Genomic DNA, 21,681 nt, shown 5'->3' on the forward strand with positions numbered 1-21,681 from the left:
TTTCATAATCATATTGTTAATGTCGTCATTTAACTGCGATTTTCATAAACTTGTTCAATTGTTACATCTAACAATGATATATTGATAAAATTAAGATTTTCATAAAATGAAAAAAAAAATCCATATTATCATATATCCCTGAAATCAAATTGAAAAAATGATTATTTTTCAGGTGGCACAGCTGAAAAACAAGGAAAGCACGCATCCATTCACTTCTTTGGCACAATTCATTTTGTCCACATATTCAATTTCAGGGAACATACTCACACAGCAGGGTATTAGAAGAAATGGAAATAATTGTTCGGATTTTGAACCCACCGGTGACATGCTTAAAAAAATGAAAGTGACTATGTACAAAAAAAATTGTAAAATAAGTGAACATGTGAATGTACATATGTTTTCAGTTTCTTAATTTTTTAATTATCCGAATGTATGTATGTGTTTAAGTTTTTCAATTCTTGGCATTTATGTTTTTCAGTTTTAAATGTTTTATTTATCAATAAAGTTGATCAAAAATTAGAATTTATCTCATTATAACTCCCAAATACCCAAAGATTACTAAAAAAAAAGTTATGAGTCATTTCACCGTTAGTTTTATAATGGCCAAAAAAATGAGCTTGCCTTAAATTTCCCAAAATACCAACACACAGACAGAAAAAAATTAGTGCTTTCATAGTCGCTTCATATAGATACTTAGATAGTATTACTATGGATTAGGCCACAGCTAAAAATTAACTTTGTAACGTATTAAAAAAAAATTAGAAGATAAAGGATCGAGTCGCAATAAAAACAGATTTTTCAAATATCTTCAGCAGGGTTGCTTGGTTGCATGAAAAACTCGATATAAATTAATTACATTACAAATGAAAATCTGCTGAAACAAAACTAGTGCTTTCATTTTAATGAAAATTGTCTTAGGAAATAAAAAAGGAATTTGGAAAGTTTTTGAAATAATCTCTCCGGTGATAATAATCATAGAGTAAAATTTGACTCTACGTAGGATGTATTTTGAGTTGCCTGACAGAAATTAAATAATCGAATTGAAATAAACATGATTTTTTTCAATTTTATTACAAGGGTTATCAATTAAATCAAAAACATTTAGGAATAGATACGTAATTAATTAATAATAAATTATCGAACACCTAGCTGTACGTTGTACATTATAGGGCATTGTAATAAAATATAATTTAAATATTTGGGTGGATCTTATTTCATAATATACCTATTTTGTCTAATTTTTTTTTCATTAGTTACACCACCCTGGCCTCACAATTGTGAGGCCGGGGCGGGCAGCTAGTATAACATAAAAATATGTATCTATTTTTTGGATTTGGCAAAATTGCGTAACCGCAGTAAAGAATTAAATTCAAATAAGCCTCCTCAGTCGTAATTCCTACATATTTCATTACTTTTTTACTTCAGGTAGGAACGAAGAAATAAATTTATACAATTCTGGAACTGACAGACATGAAAAATAGTCAATTGTGGTACGGATTCAATCCTATACATCTAAACATTGAAAGTTTTCGAATTGCGGAACTGCAACTTAACTTATGCGTTTCAATTATTTTCACAGATCCTCCATATTTTCCTCTTGCCCGTGTATTTAGGTTTTCCTTCGTTGCAATTTGCTTTACAATCAAACGTCATTTCCGTTAGGCGCAGTAGTTCATCCATCTCTCTTCTACTTATGAAATTAGACGGAGCTTTCCGCTGCTGACAAGAATCATTTTCCTCAATAAACCACACAAGAAATATATTTTTTCCTGTAGAAATTACGTGATAGAAGGAGATGCAAAATAAATAACTTTCGTAGATTATCCCAGACGTAGATCTAGTTCAAGAAGTTGCCGCTAGCGACCTCCAGTAGCAAGTACGTCAGCAACGATTTCCGCTTCATTTTGTGTTGTACCGAGTGTACGATTTGCGGGGACTCGACAATTTCAGCTGGATGGAAAGGGGAAAATGAACAAATTTAGTGATATTTTAAAAATATGTAGACTGTGCTTAGTGGAGGAAAAAGTTAATCACGCAATATTTGAAGAGTCTGGCGATTTGAGGAGTATATTCCTCAAAATATCTTCCTGTCTGCCTGTCTCGGTAAGTTGGCGTCATACGCCATTTTTTATTTACGTTTCTTGCTTTTTTCCTTTTGAGTTTCGACAATCGACAGTTGATTTTTGACATATTAATAAACAATTTTATAACAAACAATTTCTAAGCAGTGTCTTTCCTTTAACGTACGTATTTGGTGATTGCTACCCGTATTGATTAAAAGTTTTAGTCAAATGGCTGCATCTACGCCCAATTTGTTTTGTTTTTCAAAATAATTTATTATGATATAATTCAACTATCTTGATAGGAAACATGATCTGCATCTTTCTGAAAATTTTTTTGAAATTTCTGAAATTCTGAAAAATTTACTATGAACCTAAATCTCCAATTAATGGTTGCGGTATTTTGATATATTTTGAACGGCTTTATCAAATATTTTTCCATGGCAATTGATGAAGGCTTGATGAGAACACTTGAATGTTTATTGGTAGAAAAAATTATTGAAGGTCGTTTGATGTATATCCAACCTTATATTAAATCGGCAGCCATGTTTTGAATGGATGTTGTTAAAATTGTATTCTTGCCTTATTGGACCATTGATTGTAAATCAAATGAGATTTTGTTCAGAAACATGTATTTCTTCCCTTCTTTATTGAAATATTTATAAAATGTTGAACTTTTTTTGTTGCAGGTTAACAAAGATGACGGTCTACCTGAAAAAATTTGTGACACTTGCTCAACTAAATTGGATTCTTTCTATCAGTTTTGGAATGAAACTGCAAATGCTGAAAAACAGTTACTTCACTGGTTGAGCGTAAACAAATCATTAAAGCAGAATCAAATAGCAGATACAAGCAAAAGAATGGAAACCCCTGAAGTTAAACAAGAAGAAGTTGATCCTATCGATATGTCTTCAGATGCTCAGACATATATTCTGCAACAACAGCAGTTGCCTTACGCTGCAGCTGCCACAGACTCGGTCAATACATCAGAATCAGAAGAGCCAATATCTAAGAGGCCCAGAAGGGCTTCTGCAGTAAAAGCACTAGAACAAATGGAATCTGAAGATGAAGATGACCCTGACAATTACGCAAAAGTGAGTTTTGAACTTCTGGGTTCAGATTTTATATTGACATTTTCATACCCAAATTTTTGCTGCCATTATTTATCTAGTATAATTGTAGTTATACGCTTGGGTTAAATTATATTGGTGGATTCTTCTACATTATCACACTTGATTTTGAGTTTGATGAATTTATTCACTGAACATTCCATGATAATAATAATAATAACCTACATATTCCAAGTGCTGTTGATTTTACTTTTAACCCAGATGTTACTTATTAAACTTTTTTCAAATCCAATTAAATTTTTTTTATTGATTTTACTCATTTTTATCTCAATTAATGAAAAAAGTAAAGGGACTACTTGAATATTTTTTCAATAGGGGTCTATACTGATAAGTGATCAGTTCAAAAATTAGTCATCGATTTTTATGAGGTTTTCACTATTATTCATTTTAAAGAGTTCTCCATTGCGGAAAGTCCTTATTTATTGGAATGAAATAAAAAAATGTAATGAATTTCTATCAAAGAATAAATATATACATGACATAACTTTCTGAACAAACATGAATTTTTTATGAATTTTCACTTGAATATATTACAAAAAGTCTTGACGAAGGCTGAAAAAACGATTATTCTGAATTTTATAATAAAGTTGTAAAAAAGTATTTTAAGTTCTTGCATGTGGTAGAAAAAGACTGTAAATCAGAGGACCGGATAAGATTGCTTCACTCATCCTGTAAAGAGTTAAACTTTGGCAGATCATGAGAATGCCAAGTAGTATAAAGCCCTCTTAAATAATGGATTGCCTTTTAAAAGGACAGTATTAAAATTAACTGATATGTGAAACTTATATAATATAATTCTTCAGAAAATACGAGATGTTTTTTATTAGTCAATATATTCTTATTGCAAATGATAATTTTTAAAGCATTTCCTGTGTGTGATGCTCCTGTACTTACCTACTATTATGTGATTCACACCAGCATATCAAGAAAATGCATTTTGATTGAGATTCCGCTTAGATGGCCCCTTTTATACAATCTTTACTTTTGGATTCTAAAATATTTCCAGCAATGGATATTCTAGACTCTAGATGAGAGTTGGTCTGTATTGCCCCCTTGAATGCGATGAAGTTTCCAAGCATTGAACGTTCATATCGATACACTGAGTAAACGGTGGTTTTTCCTCATACTGATAAGTAGCGTGTGACAAAGTATTGAATCATTTTAAGACTTCAAAAAACTTACCTCCATTCATCCATTTTCATGACGAAATATATTTAATGAATCAAACACCTATTGGCACTCTGATATACTGCAACAAACTCAAATACTGGTATAATATCATTGTTATGTTATTTGGTGACATGTAACTGTAGTAGTATCTGTTATTGTTAGGAAGAATAATAATCTAGAGCCCTATATTGAGGATGCCTTTCGAAAGGATGGTAGTAACATTTGGGTTAACAGTCCAATGAATAAATATCAAATAAACTTTTTTGTTGTTGAAGCCGTTAATGTGAATTCGACCTTAAATTTTTTTTCATTCTTGACTTGGTGATGATGTCTGGTAACTTGTATAGGAATTACTATTATTTTTCTAATTTTGTTATGAAATTTTCATACCCAAATTTTTGCTGCAATTATTTATCCATATAATTGTAGTTATACGCTTGGGTTAAAGTAAATTAGTGGATTCTTCTACGTTGTCATACTTAATTTTGAGTATAACGAATTTATCCACTGAACATTTGATATTTACTTACCAGTGCTTTAAATTTTTTTTTTCAAGTAATAAGAGAAAAATCAACTGCTCTGTTGGAGCATCTCAGCAATTATTTTTTTCTTCCATTCATGAATTGCTAAAGGTGGCTGATAACTTATGATAAATTATTATTTTGCTGAATTTGTTATGTTTCATTTGAATGTGTGATTTAGGTTTCTGTCTCCTGTAAAAATGATACCTCTGTAGTCCAACAATATTACTTGAATAAAAAACTTGAACGAAAACTGTCCATATCGCCATAAAGAATGAGAATTCACTTGATACAGGGCAACTCGAATTAGAAATAATTCAATATTTCATTAATTTTTAACTACTCGGAATAAGGTTCCAATACTATAATAGTTTCCTTATTTTCAGTCTGAAACGGACGAGTCTGAAAAAGACGAAGAAGAAGAAGAAACTAACTACCAAGAAAATCCTTCTACAACTTCGGTGGAAGATCAGCCAGGTCCATCGGGTTTAGCTTCGAAAAAAATGGTTTTGGATGACACACCGTGAGTAAACTTGAACACTTATAATATGTCAGTGGTACCACATGAAGCAGGATGTTTTTTCATTTGGTATTCACAGGCAAATATCTTCATTCAAGTGGGTGACTTTTTTTTAGAAAAAAATTGTAGTTTCTTAAAAATTATACTTTTAAAATTGCACAAAAAATTAAAAAAGTTTTGCATAACTTTATCAGTTTTTCTAGAATTCTAACAAGTACTGAATTTTATATGGCAAATTAGGTTTAGTTTATATTATCTTCTCGTAATTCTTTGAATCCTATGAATTGTGATGGCACATTTTCAATTTAGATGTAGAACTATTTCTGAAAAAAAAATGGTTTCAATCTGGACTTTTTTTTTAGAACGAAGTAGCAAATTCTTGTTATCTCAATAATTTGTTTCTTCTGAATGCATATAACGTCCAGTTCTTACATTTTTTAAGGGCTCATCTAATTGAAAATAGTGCATTTATCATTTGAATGGATTTTAAGTGTTTAGGGAGGAATTTAGATTAAACCGTCTTATGCTTTGTTTTTTTATTGAGCAGGCGTAAATGTTTTTAGTCACCTACTTGCATTGCTTTTTAGAAGATGGTAAAGTAACAGTCTGTTACTTTTTTAGTGCCAAAAGTTGACCTTTGCCATCTTCACAGCTTGTTGTATGATTATTTTAGAAATTTTACAGTCAATTTCTCATATTTTCGTACATTTGATAGTTTTGAAATATGTAATTTTTTGTCAATTTTTACTAATATGCTGAAATATATGTCATTTATACAAATGACAAATTTGCCATTTGTATGATATGTATTTTGAGATATGAATTTTTTTCTTTCAATGTGTGATGACATGCCAACAAATATTTGGTCATTATAATCATTCTTCCAATAATTTTTGGAAGGGTATTCATTTAGGTAGCAATTGTTATCTAAAAACAAAATGAATTGAAATATTTGCGTGGTCCACTCATTTTTTTGGTTTATCTAATTTCATTGGCGTTCGAGATGTAGTGTTGAATTGAATTCATTTCAACTCAAATTTGTCTCGAGTGTTCATTGGAATTGGGAATCATGAAATGAGAATATTCTTCCTTGAAATGAGTTGATTGTGAGGTGAAAAATGAGAACCATTCCAGAACAGATGTTTTCCACTGCACTTTTTGGAAATATGTCAATTTACATTTTTCCTTTGCAAGTGGCAAATTCCTGTGTTTTTTCTTGTTGGTTCAGTTTGAACGACATTGTTTTACAAGATCTCATTCAAGCACTCATTTTTTTAATTTTTGAAAGCTGTATTTTCAGTTTTCAATGAGTCGTAAATGTACGTTGAGTGCTTGTTTTGAGGTTACTTGGCAATGGAACATCAAACTAATTTTCCCTCAGCATTCTGTCATTTTATCTTCATTTACGATCATGTTGACCTTTGTTGAATCTGATATTAATATGCTTGTTTGTATATGTTATTGTTCTAACTGAAGATAAGTATAAGTTTCTTAATATTGTGTTTATTTTGGTGTTGCATATGAGAAATTGAACTGTTGGACATTATTTTTTATATCGATTTTTATTATTCTTAACATGTTTTGTCTGGTAATGACATAATTGTTATGATTTTTTTGTTGATTTGAAAATTTTTTTGATATGTGTTATGAGGAGGAAAGTTTGTATATTATATTTTTGAAGATACTTCATTAACTGAATTTTGAATTATGTGTAATGTGGAATTGAGTTGTGACCAGAATGAGAGGTAAGTAAGTTCAATTTCAAGAGGTCGCTCCTCTAATTATAACGCCTGAAATCAAATCCTTTTTTCATAATGTTGCAACAATATCGTTATTAATTGATCCAATTGATCCCTAAATTTGTTAATGGCATAATCTTTATATTTCTGCATTATAATGTGAAAATTTTTGATAACTACCTTCTGAGCTTGTAAAATAATCTCAGCTTTTTTTTTTTTCCAACAATTCAATTATTGTCTGAATATTTTCAAATAAATTGTAAACATGCATTCAATTCAGGATTTGATTAGTTCTGAATTATTTTTCTCCTTAAATTTTAATTATACGCATAAATAATTTATCATATTGTTATCATCATATATAGAATTTTTTTGATCGAACATTTTTGTATTGATGAGGACAGATTCCTTTTTTTTTTTTTGTTAATTACTGAATTGGTTGCTGTGATGTAACCCACTTTCTGTCAAGTCTTTGGAGACGAGAGGAGGACCTGTTGGATGCTGGAGCCAAATTTATTAGATATGCAATTTCATTCCAAGTTCCTGTTTTACGAATTTCTTGAATAAATATCTCTTTCTGACTCGAATTTTTTATTTCAAAAATATATAAGCCATGAAATAATGTTTTGGGAGAACTGGGAACCAGCCACTTGTCTACTGCAGTTTCATTCCTTGACAGTATCTAATTTTTTCAATATTATACTTTCATCAACTCTGAAGGAATCTCATTGAAAGTTCAATTAGTTCTGAAAAAGATATTTGTAAAGTACAGCAAAACTTATATATTTTGGTCCCAACATTATTTTTATTGACCTAGAGTCTGCAGCAAACTGCTCTGGTAATTTTTTAAAATCACTGCCCTGAGAGGTAATAAAAAGTACATAAGCAAATTAACTACGAGGATGTAATCATTGAAAACTACTCCCAAAAATATTTTGGCATTAAAGCAAATGAAAAGCTCTCCTAATTCAGAAGTTGCATGTGGCTGTAATTACTTGAGTAACCTTGTAACATCAAGACCAAATCTATAGTTTTACACATTTTCAATTTAAATTCTCAACATTCAATAAATTAAAGATTCACTTAAATAACTGCCAATTAAAGAAACAAACATTCAATACATATCTCAAGAGCAACTGTTATTAACACAGTGAAGACGAATTTTTATTAAAAATTTGATGATAGTTCGAAAAGTACATTAGTACTTTACTTGAATTTTTAGTATGCAAAAAGTACCTACCAATCTGAACTTTCGGAACTTTCACCAAGCTTGAAATTCAAGTATACATCATAAATTTGTTTTTTCAATTTCAATTCATTCAACTGTTTTATTCAGTAATGGTGTAAATTTTGTGTTATAAAGTCTTTTCTATTTTTCAAATTATTTGCTGTCAATGACTTCATTTCTATTTCTACCTTCTTTTTAAGGATTTTTCAATTTTGTTCATTAGGAAACTTAAATTGTAATAAAAAGGTATAGAACAAGCTGTGAGCATTGCTATTCGAAGGTAAGTTTCATGACAATGAACAACCAGGAAGACATTTTGATGGGTTTTTAATAATGAACAAACACGCAACAAATAATTACTCTATGATAGAAATTGTGTGTCGGCAGCCATGAATTTTCCCCATGAAGAAATGAGCTACTGACGAAATTTAATAGAAGAGTTTGCTACTCTCTTTACTTGGATTTGGAAATGAGAGTGTGGAAAAAATTATCTAGTGAGAAGCCATTATCAATAACCAATAAATCATGGGCCATAATTCTTCATTTAGTATATTAACTTTTTTGAAATCGATTGTGAAATATTTCGGAATGTAGAGAATTCATTAATCAAATAATCGATTCATCTGCATGCCATTGCAATGATCCTCCCAGCTCTATATCAAATAAAAAAAATTATTTCCGAAAACTAAAAAAAAAAAATATATTCAAAACTGTTATTGGCCTTGAGGAAAATATTTTTTTAATCGTAATTCTAATGTAATTGGGATGGAAATAAAAGGGAATAAAAAAATTGATCAATTTTTGAAAGGATTAAGTTTCAATAATATTGATATGTTATCTGTGTATTTATTTTTTTGATTGTTTAATTCTTATGATATTATGAATTATCAAAAATGTATTTTTCACTTATCTATTGACGTTTTTTCTGAAACATTAGCCATAAATGTTTGTTTTTGTCTGAATATTTCAACTTTAATATTAATTCTAAAAAATGAAAATTACTGTATTAACTTCCATTTTTCCATTAGGTATCAATTGCTATGAAAAAAATAATATCTATTCATAAAAACGATGGTAGGCTTGACAAGGATAATGATGCAATTAGCTCAGTGAAATAAATATAATATTTCGGCAAAAATTGAACAGCACGATAAATATAACATGTCTCACACATTCATCTCATTCCCGAACGTTATGTACTTTTGGTTTAATAAATTTTAGAGATTGGTCAAGGAAACGCTTTTTCAAATCTTTTCCCTCCTAAAATTTTCGATTTACGTTTAGGAGTGAATAATATGCGAAAATCGAAAAAAAATAATCTATCAATGCACTTGCCTTTAAGAGTTTTACTAAAAAATCATGGGAACTATTAACATTAAATTTTGATAAATAATTTTTAACGTTAATCTGATTTCGTTCTTGCATTTCGTATTTACAGATCTCTAAAACCAAAATGTGAAGTTTTTCTTGATGAAGACATAGATAATACCAGTTATTACGAAAAAAAATACACCTCTTCGAACGACCAAAATGAACAATCGGAACAGCAGCATGATTCCAAAAAGTTTCATTGCGCAGAATGCAAAATAATATTCACTTGCAGTTACGGCTTGAAGCTTCATTCAGAGACCCATTTAGAAACCAAACGTTTTAAGTGCTCCCTCTGCGAGAAGTCGTTCTTGAACTATCAATACTTGGGTCACCACATGCATTTCATACATAAACAAGAAAACATCAGACATCAATGCACTTGCTGCAATAAGTCATATAACACATTGGAAGAATTGCGTTTTCACTGCAACGAACACAAGAGCGTACTGAACAAGTGCGACAAGAGATCCGAGGGTTCATCTAGCGACATGAACTTGACTGAGCCTATGGCAGATAGTACAACACACGGCAAAGACTATAAAGGCAATATAAGATGTCTTGCACTTGTTGCAACAATTCTTCTAAAAAGGGAGAAGTGGCTTTCCGACTTTGAACACAAGCACGAAGGCGTAAAGAAAAAATACGATATTAGCTCCAATCGCATGAGATTGACTAAACCTTTGGTAGATAATACAATGTGCGAAGAATACGTCGGTATGAATTCGAAACGCCTTATGGATTCCTTGCACAATAATGAAAATTTCAGACGTGAATGCACTTATAGCTATTCTTATAAAAGGTTGGAGGAATTACGTTCTCATTTTGACAACCACCGCAATGGTGTACTGCGCTTCAAGGGATCTAATAGCGTCATGAACATTGAAAAGCCTATGAAAAATAGTACAACACACGAAAAAGACGTCCCCAAAAATTACCTCTTGAAATACACAATAACGAAAATTTCAGGTATCAACGCAACTTCTTGCTACAATTTCTATAAAAACGTTGGAGTAATTGCGTCCTCAAAAGTATCAGAAGTGTCAACAGTACCTATGACATAAGCACTTGTAACAATTATTATAACGGATCATAGGAATTACATTCACATTTTGACAAGTTCAAGTACCGAACACATTTCAAATTTGTATTTATGAGAATACCTTCGAGTGTAATATATGTGGGAAAAATGTTTTCTTCGGATTTCTTTGAGGAAATTTTATATGAAACTGATTACGAAGACGAGCCTCAAAAGGCGAAGAGGGCTTTTCACTAAAAACGAAGATTATTATTAATGATAATAGTAGGAGACGTTTGCTTTGAAGATGATTGTGGATGCTCATTTGATAATGCATGTGTGAAGATTTTTCGGTGACAGTAGATCGACATCGCTCATCAACTTTTGCTCTTACAATTTATTATTATTTCAATTTTATAGCAATACTTGAGATTTCTCTTGTTCAAGCACATTTTCACTAATATTAAAATAAAATGGTATCAGTTGTAGAATACAAGATTGAGAAAAATGTAATTTTTTAAATACGAATGTCTCGCTTCATAATCACATTGATGGTTAACACTGATAATTGTTTTTACCATTATAATTTTTCATGAAGTCAGCTGAAATTGTTCTTTGTTTGTAACTGTGATATTTTATTGAGTATGTCCAAATTTTATGATTTAATGTATCAGTAGATATTTTATTGAATGATTTTTTTCTTCGAAAATCATTTGTGAAAGAAGTTGAGATAATAAAAACATGAAATCTGCTAATTGTGAACCTTCTTTGTTCTTTATTCGTTGCCATGTTTATTTTGGCTTTTCATTTCCAATAATTAACCTCGGAATTTACACTTGATTTTCAGTTTTTGGAATGTGTAGTATTCAAATATTGAATGAATCAATTTTCTTCGTACACCGGCTAAAGCTTTTCCTGTAATTTATTGAAGGTAATTGATACAAAATCTGTTATTGCCACAACGCTCGAGAACACGATTTACAATTTTAAAGGCGTTCAATCGAAGAAAGAAAGGAAAAATAATTTTCTTTAAAATTTGACGGCAAACAATCATGAAATTGAGAACATTATAAGATTAAGAATATACAATTATTAGTGAAGCAATAATTGCAATACCTACCACGAGTTTGTCTGACTAGCGTTAGAAGGTGTAAGGAGGGATAACGCCATTGTCGCGCATGAGAAACGGTAATTTTGGTGGGGGTAACCAATTAGTTTTGTGCCATAGTAGATTTTACATGAGTTTTACACTCAATGTATAGTATACACTATACATATGTGGAGATTTTGGTATCCTGATGAGCACATGTGGATACCGGGAGTGGGAGGGTTTTAAGAAAAAAACTCTAAAATGTATTTCAATGGTAAACGCTATAAATTTTTCATATTTCAAAAAACAGTAACGAAAATCTCCTTAACGTTAACTATAGGCATAATGGATGATTTTGAGAGTCAAACTCCTTGCCCCAACGACGCTTGTAGTCTATCTTTCTTTCACAGTTCCTAGAAGTAAATGTTGTCAAAATTAATTTAATTGCACTAATAAACTATGATTTGACCCAAATAACCTATATGTCCCATCTGACTTGTTTCGAAATTGCGTATGAGGAAACTTAGTGTTGTGAAGCAAAAATGAACCTATGAACTACAATTAGATCATTATTCGCTGATTTTTTTGTTTCATTTTGGTACAATCCTAATTCATATAAAATTCAAAAGAATATTGAAGGAGAACCATGACATGGTGTCAGGAGCTTTTGAACTTTCATTTATTCATGCGTCTATTGGAAGCCAAAAAAATGTTGTATGCATTGTAAGGTGTGATTTATTATGTCATCGTTCTGATAATACGAGAGTTAATAACTTTTATCTACTCCTATTGAATTATAAACTCATTATTCAACTGCTTTTGAGCAATTAATAGTATCTATTTACAAATAGCGTGATTTATAATAACTCACTATTATGAATCGGAAAATATGGATCTGTGCTTCTATACTTCTCTGCTTCTATTCGATTGGCCGAAAGGGAACATTCCATTATTGTTATTGAGGGGAGGAATGTCCGAGGGAATGTCACTTTTGACGTTTTCAAATTAAGTTGATATCTAATTATTGTGAATGTTTTGCTGAAAACAATTAATTCAGATAGTGAAGATGAAATATTATAAAGGTTTACATTTCCAAAAGACAAACAGCTAATGTTACCATACAGAATTAATTGCCCGAAAAATATAAAGAAGTTTGAAAAAATTTTCAAGATTGGTGTAGCAGTAAGATCATTAAGTAATCGTTTACAGGGAATTTTTACAGGCAATTATTAAGGTTTTTCAATAAATTTCTATGTCTGTACTCTGTACTGGATTCGAGCTAGCCGAAGCTAGTTCGATTGTGATTGGTAGCACTAAGTTTCCATCTCTCTTGTACGGGATCGAGCACATTATGTTTATTTCCCGTTCCGTCTGTCTTTATTCCAAGTCTGTATATTTTTCTTAGTATTTATTGATATAGTCGTAGATAAAGTATAGTATTCAACTTGCGGTAATGGTCATAACTCACTTGATGAATTACAGCACTCGCCTGCGGCTCGTGCTGCAAACATCATCTGCGTGAGTTATGACCTACATTACCGCTCGTTGAATAATATACTATTGAAAACCATAGAATCAGTGAAATGAACTAAAATACAAAAAAAATCAAAACTACCCCTGAATAAAAAGAGATGAAATTTTGAAAATCGAGTTCCAGGGATGAACATTTTTATTTTGAGTGGTAATAGAGACCAAATAGAATGACTTCGCAAATTTTTTCTTCTATGAGGTGAAGTACAAAGTTAGGTATATTGATTGCTTAAAATACGGAAATATTCTTTGAATTTTGTTCCATTTTCTGTTAGGTGATTTTTTTTTTAATAAAATTCCTCCATTGGTATATTTTCGAACATGACTAATTCTTTGATCTTAGTTTTTTCATGTTCTGTAAAAAATTAGATTTTCCACCGGCTCTTGATAATTCATTAATATATACCGTTTCAGCCATCTGTTCAAAAATTAGTAGATGCGCTTTATTTTAAGCCAGAGACTATCGATTTATTTGAGGTTTACACTATTATTCATTTTGAATAGTTCTTCATTGCGGAAAGTTCTTTTTGGAATGGAAAACACAGAATTGGATGAATTTTTTATGGAAAAATATATGCTTGATATAACTTTCCGAACAAACATTTATTTTATTATGAAATTTCACATAAAAATATTGAATAAATAAGTATTTTGAAAGACTGAGAAAGCGGTTCTTCTAAAATTTAAAACAAAGACCTACAAACGTATTCCGAATTCTTTCATGTGGTTGAAAAATACGGTAAATCAGAGGAACGTTTAAGATTTCTTCAGTCATCCTGAAAAGTGTTGGGATCTCAAAAACGCAGAGGAGAGGAGAGTATTTGAACTTTGGCTAATCACGAGAATGCCACGTGGTATCCCCTCTTAATATCACAAGTATTGCCTTTTTGGATACATTCAGCGAAAGCTAAATGTCTCCAAAACGTGTTGTTGTGTTGTTTTCTAAAGGGCAGAAATGTCCTTTAGAAACCAACACAAGACCATAGGTACATACAGCGAAAGGAACCCGGCGAAGAAATTGTCAGATTTCACTAAAATTTTGGAAGTATTTAAAAAAAGTTCATCGATGAAGTGATTCATTTAAAAACTCAGTTATGTAGCGTTTACACGGGAAGAAGTATTGACATTTTCATGATCTGTGGTTCGTAGGGGAGCCTATAAACCATAGAGTATCTTTCGGAGAACGAACCGATTTGTCAGAATTGTTTCGTCTATATATTTAGACTTATCAAACCAAACAATTCGAACAAAGATGATTGATCTGAGTACAGAGATTATTGGAAATTAACAGTTACACTTTTTAAATGTATAAAAACTAAGATAAAATGGCATAAACATTACAAATGTATTATAAAATTGCAATCGCCGTCAGAAAAAACTGTTTATGAGTAATGAATTAGTCCGTAGTATCAACAAATTGATTTGGTTCTTGCATTTCATATTTCCAGATCCCTAAAACCGATATGTCAAGTGTTTATTGTTGAAGATTCCTATAAAACCTTCCTTTTCGGAAGAGAGCATACCCCTCCGAATTCTGAAAAGAAGCATTTGGAGCATCACGTTAGCCTCGATATGTTCTCTTGTAAGGAAGATACGCAGACGGACCTAGAGAATAAAGTTTTCAAGTGCACACTCTGCGAAACGTCGTTCGAGAGTGACGAGTTCTTAAATAATCACATTCAATACATTCATGAAAGACAACACTTCAGACATCAATGCGCCTGTTGTGACAACTTTTACATGTCGGAGAACACATTGCGTCATCACTTTGATATCAAGCACTTAGGCATAAGAAATAAATGTGCCATTTGCTCAAAGGAGTTCACTACCGTCTTCTATTTAAAGAAGCACATGTTGCAACACGACGACAGATATGTTCCCCCCTTTCTACCCTGTCCCCTGTGCGACAAGGTATTCACTTGTAATAAGAGTCTCAAGGTGAACCTGAAAAGCTTTCATAAAGGAATTCGCCAGATATGCGAGATTTGTGGGAAGAGTTTGGCATATAAGGATTCTTACAGGTTGTATATGCGAGGGCACTCTGGGAAGAGACCATTCGAATGTATAATCTGCGGAAAAACGTTCACTATGCGGTATGCACGGAAACTTCATGCGAGGGTTCATACGCAGGAGAGATCTCACAATTGTTCAAAGTATGGAAAGGGCTTTACACGGAAATCCTCGTTCTTGACTCATCTCAAAACGGTGCATAATGGTGGGAGACCATTTCAATGTCCAATCTGCCTGAAAGATTTTGCCTTAAAGTCAGGGTGAAAATCCACTCGGAGATACATGGAAAGATGTTAGGCTGGCTCTGATTAAAGATTTTTGGTGATTTGAGGATGTGTTGGTTCAGATTGGTTTGTCTTTATTCTATGACACCACAAAACCACTTCATATTCGCTTAAATTTTGATAAGAATTATCATTTTTTGTAGAAAACAATTGTTGGAAAAATTATTTTTTGGATGCAAAAAACTGATATTCACTACTAAATTCATCATAAACTATACCAAAAATTACAAGAATCCGTAAGTTTAATTGATTTACTAGACTTACTTTTGTTCGACCTAGGATTTCAAAATATCTGTTTTCAATAAATGAGTTTGAATGTGAATTTAATTATTGATTCGAAATATTTTCGAGTTTATTATTTTGAATAATGCTAAACTTTTGGAATCAGCCAAGGAAAAATTCCACAATTTATATTTTGGAATCCAAAAATCAAATTGAAACGGAGTTTTCCTCAGAAATTATGAGAGCTATTTGCTTGAAGTATATGATACCAAAATCGGTTGATATTATACCGCATTGGACCTCCTCTAACGTGATAATATGATCATGAAGTTCAATAGCAAAAATTCGAGGAAACAAGATTAAAATGAATTCATTTTTCGGAAACTTAAGAGGGGACACAACTACGTGGCTGTTCAGTTCAAAATGAAATTAGAAATATGTATTTCTTCTTACAAATCACCGATTTTTATGTGGTTTTCACATTATTTCCTTAAATAATAATCTACATAGAAGAAAGAAACTTTTCGGTTTTCGCAAAAAATTGATGATATGTACTTTACTATGAACTGATACCTATATTTTTCAAATGTTCGTGAAAAAAACCTACCAAAAATCATTACGGAATAGGTAAAACTATAATTTTGTGAAAAAATTATGGATCGTCGTACAGTGCTGTCATCTAATTATTTGCTTCAAAAGAATAAAGAAGATGACGTGAATTTACCTACAACTTCGTACATCGTAGACATTTTTGTCATCGCAGGAGCGCCAAAAGGGAAATTAATGGGTAACAAAGTTTTACTGATACGCGAAATCCCACGTGGTGGTTATCCCTCTTTTTATGTTATCATGAAATTGAAAATAATATCTTAAATGGCGAAGTTTCCAACTCATGAATTATTTAAATATTCGGATTTCGAAATGAATCGTCAGCTTCGAATCCAGCCGGTGGATATTGGCTAAAATTTTTCGCATCGATATTTTTTTTTATTTTGTTCTTCAAGTGTCGAGATATTTTGCATTGAAAGAGTAAATTATGAACCATAGTTTAGTAGAAACATTAGCATTGCTTTTTCGAAAAATATATACGTAGTTTTGAATAGAATGGTGATAAGCAATGAAATCGTCAACGGAAAATTATCTTGTATCCACAATTTAATTCTAGTTGATATTTAAATTTTCCGAATTAACGATTAGTTAAAATCTTACCGGTGAGGAAACTTTCGTTGAGATTGAGACCGGTTTGGGTGAATATGAGAAGAGAGGGATGATATTGAAATTAGTATTTTTTTCGTTAATATTTAATTTAAACCCATATATTAGCTTCTTTCTTTCTCATAGAATATTAAAAATATTGAAATCGTTGAGTAGAAAAATCACCAAATAAATCAAGACTGTACTAAGTCATACAGAGTAGGTACACCTTGCAAATCTACTGTGTTTATATGGTGATCTATCAAGTAGGTACTGATAACTTGAGCTCATTAGTTGATCTGTTTAGTTCCGATTGTATACAACTGTTAATCTGTTTTTTTGGTAAAATCGGTAATATTTTCTCCATAACTATGCTTGTCTTTTTCTGATCTTTGTCTAAGGTAAAATAAGCAGTATTGAGAATAGGAAGAGATATGGTTTTTTCTTAAGCCGAATCTTAAAAATACCTGAAAGATAAATATAAAACTTTCACAATAAAACAAATAGAGACGAATTGGTATTAGTCTACTTCAAGTTTAATCTTTATTGCTTGCATAATAATTTGTGTTGGTGAGACGGCATCTATATTCATCTCTTTAAAACTTCATTCAAAAATTTCGTCTCACCAACGCTTTATGGTCATCATCGCCTCTATAAAACGACATGAAAGTATTAAGGGTTCGGTTAGAAGAAAATTTTTTTTGGATTGTGAGTCTGATATGCTGCTGCCAGATTGAATCCTTAAATTTTCAGATATTCATCAGTAACTTATCAATTTATTTATACTTTTGAATTCTGTGACAGATTTTTTCCAAATGTCAATCAATGATTAGTTTTTAGTAGTACTACTAGAATTTATTGGGTCAGGTAGAAAAAAAGGGTATACCAAAAAAGTACACGGTGTCCGAAATTCGATGCTCACAGAAAGCATCTCGAGAACTTTAAGACTTTAATAAAAGATCTTCAGGGATCCCTGATCACTTTTTTTGAAACAATAAGATATAAGAACACAGATCATAGATATCTTGATTCGTTCTCGAGTTACAGGGTGTTTTTAAAAAGGACATCCTATATTTTTCATGCAGTTTTTAAGCCGCAGTTAGTCGAAAATCATCCCGTTACCGGTTATTCAATGATATTGAGTTTTTCGACTTCATTTTTTTGAATGGTACACCTTACATATAAATATTTCACTTTGATATTCAATTAATTTTGTGTCTATTGTATAATTGTAATCAAGGCTGTCAAATTTGTAAGACACCAAATCTCCTTTATAGTTTATATCTCTAAATAATTCGAGAACGATTCAAAATATCTATGATCTTGCTTTGTGATATCTTATTATTTCGAAAAAAGATTTTTTCTCCAAGTCTTAGAATTCTCGAAATGCTTTCAGAGAGCATCGCATACTTATTTTTTTACGTATACTTTTTTCTCTTAATCTATTTCATTTCTTAATTATGTAGTTTTTGGAACTCAATAATTTAATTCACTTACTGAAGAATTTAAATTCAGATTAGCGAATGAGATTGAAAATGTAGACCAAGTTCTTCTTGTCAATAGATTTGAAATGAGTGTTTTGAAAAAAAAAAGCAGTGATATCTGTAAGTAGTTCGTTCTTTCATTTCTATTACGAATTAATGCTTCTACTCCACAGTCTGTCCACGTAGTGCTCATGTTTTAAGCAGTTTGAAGGTAGTTTTTCAATTCTGGTCTAGTATATAGTAAGATCAAACTGACTTGGTTCTAGCATTTCATATTTCCAGATCCCTGGAACCGATATGTCAAGTGTTTGTTGATGAGGACTCCGATAAAGCTTTTTGTTGCGGAAAAGAGTTCACCTCTCCGAACGCTAAAAAGAAGCATTTGAGACAGCATCATGGTTCCAAAAAGTTCTCTTGTGCAGAATGCAGCAAAATGTTCGCTTGCAGTTACCAATTGAAGCTACATGCTCAAACGCATCTAGAGACGAAAGAATTCAAGTGCAATCTCTGCGAGAGGTCGTTCAAGACTGACAAATACTTGGAGAACCACATGAATTACAACCACATAAGAGGAAATTTCAGGCATCAGTGTAGCTGTTGTGATAAATCTTATAGATCGGAGAAAGAATTGAGTCAACACGTTGGAACAAAACATTTGGGCATAGTGTACAAATGTGATATATGCTTCAAGGAGTTCTATAGCGACATGTATTTGAAGAAGCACATGTTGCAACACGACGACAGCTATGTTCCCCCCTCCGTACCCTGCACCCAGTGCGATAAGGTATTTTCTTGTAAAAGGAGCCTCACAGTGCACGTGGAAAGCTTCCATAATGGCATACGTCACATATGTGAGATTTGCGGGAAGAGTTTGTCGACCCAGTATTCACTTAGGCTGCACATGCGCACACATTCTGACGAAAAGCCCTTCGAGTGCGAGATTTGCGGGAAAAAGTTCGCCAAGAGCAGCACTCGCCAAGACCACCTCAGAATCCACACGAAACAGAGGCCTCACGTTTGTCCGAAGTGTGGAAAAGGCTTTACACAGAGGACACCGTTGATCACTCATATCAAATCGGTGCATGGTAGTGAGAGACCCTTTCAGTGTCCCATGTGTCCGAAAGCGTTCGCAACAAAGTCGTTGTTGAAGACCCACTCGAAGGTGCATGGAAAGCCATTAGGTTCTGCGTGAAGATTATTCAGTGAGAAAGACAAGATATCCTTTATCAACTTCTCTGTTTACTCAAATCGGAGTTAAACTATTGATTCTGTAAACTTACCACGTATTTCATTCATAGAAGACATATAATTGTAGTAGATTCTTTTTTAAACTGAAATATGTGATATATTTGTCAGATTTATCGTGCACTCTAAAAATTTCCAACAAGATATTTGGGGTGAACTGAATCATTCTCTTTTTATATATATCGTGGAAGTTTTCGTACCCATCAATCTAAATTGATCAATAAGTTGATGAAGGATGATCCATATTCAATATATTCTTGTCTTGTATATATTGTATACACTTTTTTATACCTAAAAACGAGTGAATGGTTTAGGAACAAAGTTTTCTAGGACAATGCTAGTGTTATTATTTCAATGATAAACTAAGAGTGAACTTATTTTAATTAGTGATATGGACAATTGGATTGCTAGGATTACTAATGTTTGCGTATTTCATTGATTGTAAATAAAATTGTAAAGAAATTTCTGTTTCTTCCTTGAGAAGTTCCAATAAACATGCCTTAGGTCTCCTTTACTTCAATTTGGAATGCAATCATTGGGTCAGCTGAAATGATTACTAATTGTATCAGTATAAAGAGGTAATACTCGAAATTATTTCATACCAAGTTCTATCTCTTTCAACTATGGTATTCGATAATTTTGTGTAATTGCCTTCGTCATCATCAGCATTTTTATAATAATTCAGTTTAACTTCCTTATTTCAAATTGCTGTGTGAATCTCATTCCTTCGTTCTGCTATGCGATTCCAGTTGGTAAGTAATGCCTTTCCATTTTCTATTTCAAGCGTCTAGGTAACGATCAGGAGCTAAATACTACTAGGTTCTGTTTTATAGATACCAATCTCACTTGGTTTATAAACATGTTTCCAGTTTTTGTTCGGAATATTGAATGGTTTGTTGAGTTTTACATTACTTGTTCATTTCCAATATTCCGATCATTTCCATTATTTTTCTCTTCAAGCATGTCAAGCTCCCGGAGTCCACAAATTGTCGATCCTAATTTATCGTCTTTTTAGGAAAACGATAGAATCTAGGAAAAAAGACAAATCTGGACTTATGAAGGAAAATCAGGAAAACGAGAACATCAATGTAAAAGCGGAAACTAGGGGAGATAGAATCACTGGAAAGAAGAAAGATACCAGAAAATGTAAAGGAAATTTCGAAATAAAAGTTTCGTCTAAATATAAGAGAACAGGTTACAGAAAGGACGATCCTAAAAATATACCATGTAAAATTTGCAATAGACGGTTTACGTTTAACCATCTCTTGAAAATTCATTTTCACAACGATGTAGAGAACAACGAGTATCGCTGTAGCATCTGCGGAGATTCGTTCGGTACAGATTCCGATCTGAAAACCCATTTGACGGAAAAGCATGCTAAGGAGGCTCATAAGTTGAAATGCGACCATTGCGGAAAGGGCTACACGTACGAGGGTGATCTTAGTAGGCATATCAGAATAAAACACGAAGGCTTAATATATAAATGCGAGCAGTGCGGAAAGACCTTCAATAGGAGTCAAGCACTCGAAGAGCACATCCATATCAAACACGATGAGACCTACGTTAAGCCGAAATACCCATGCGCTTTCTGTGATAAAATATTCTCTTGCAAAAAAACGATGACCTTGCACATAAAAAACATTCATTATGGTCTGAGGCACTTCTACGTCTGCGACATGTGTGGTAAGAGTCTGGCGACACCAAATTCCTTCAGAAACCATATTAGAACTCACACCAAGGACAAACCTTTCGAATGCTCGGTATGTGGTAAGAAATTCGGCAGAAATCACCACCTTCAAGATCATCTTGTTACGCACACCAAGGAAAAACCACATATATGCTCTAGATGTGGGAAAGCCTTCACACAG

The 21,681-nt window shown here is 32.1% G+C and overlaps 1 protein-coding gene across 1 annotated transcript in view; it reads left to right on the forward strand.

Moving 5' to 3' along the window:
- The first annotated feature begins 1,868 nt into the window (after positions 1–1,868).
- The window catches only part of LOC123672253 (zinc finger protein 729-like), a 74,879-nt gene continuing 55,066 nt past the window's right edge, over positions 1,869–21,681 (forward strand). The window contains exons 1-3 of the mRNA XM_045606282.1: positions 1,869–2,103; positions 2,750–3,154; positions 5,268–5,404. Coding sequence (XP_045462238.1) covers positions 1,969–2,103; positions 2,750–3,154; positions 5,268–5,404 — 677 coding nt within the window. The 5' untranslated portion in view covers positions 1,869–1,968. The remainder of the gene's footprint in view (positions 2,104–2,749; positions 3,155–5,267; positions 5,405–21,681) is intronic.

Source organism: Harmonia axyridis, chromosome 2 (genome assembly GCF_914767665.1).
Source record: "Harmonia axyridis chromosome 2, icHarAxyr1.1, whole genome shotgun sequence".
Classification (NCBI taxonomy): domain Eukaryota; kingdom Metazoa; phylum Arthropoda; class Insecta; order Coleoptera; family Coccinellidae; genus Harmonia; species Harmonia axyridis.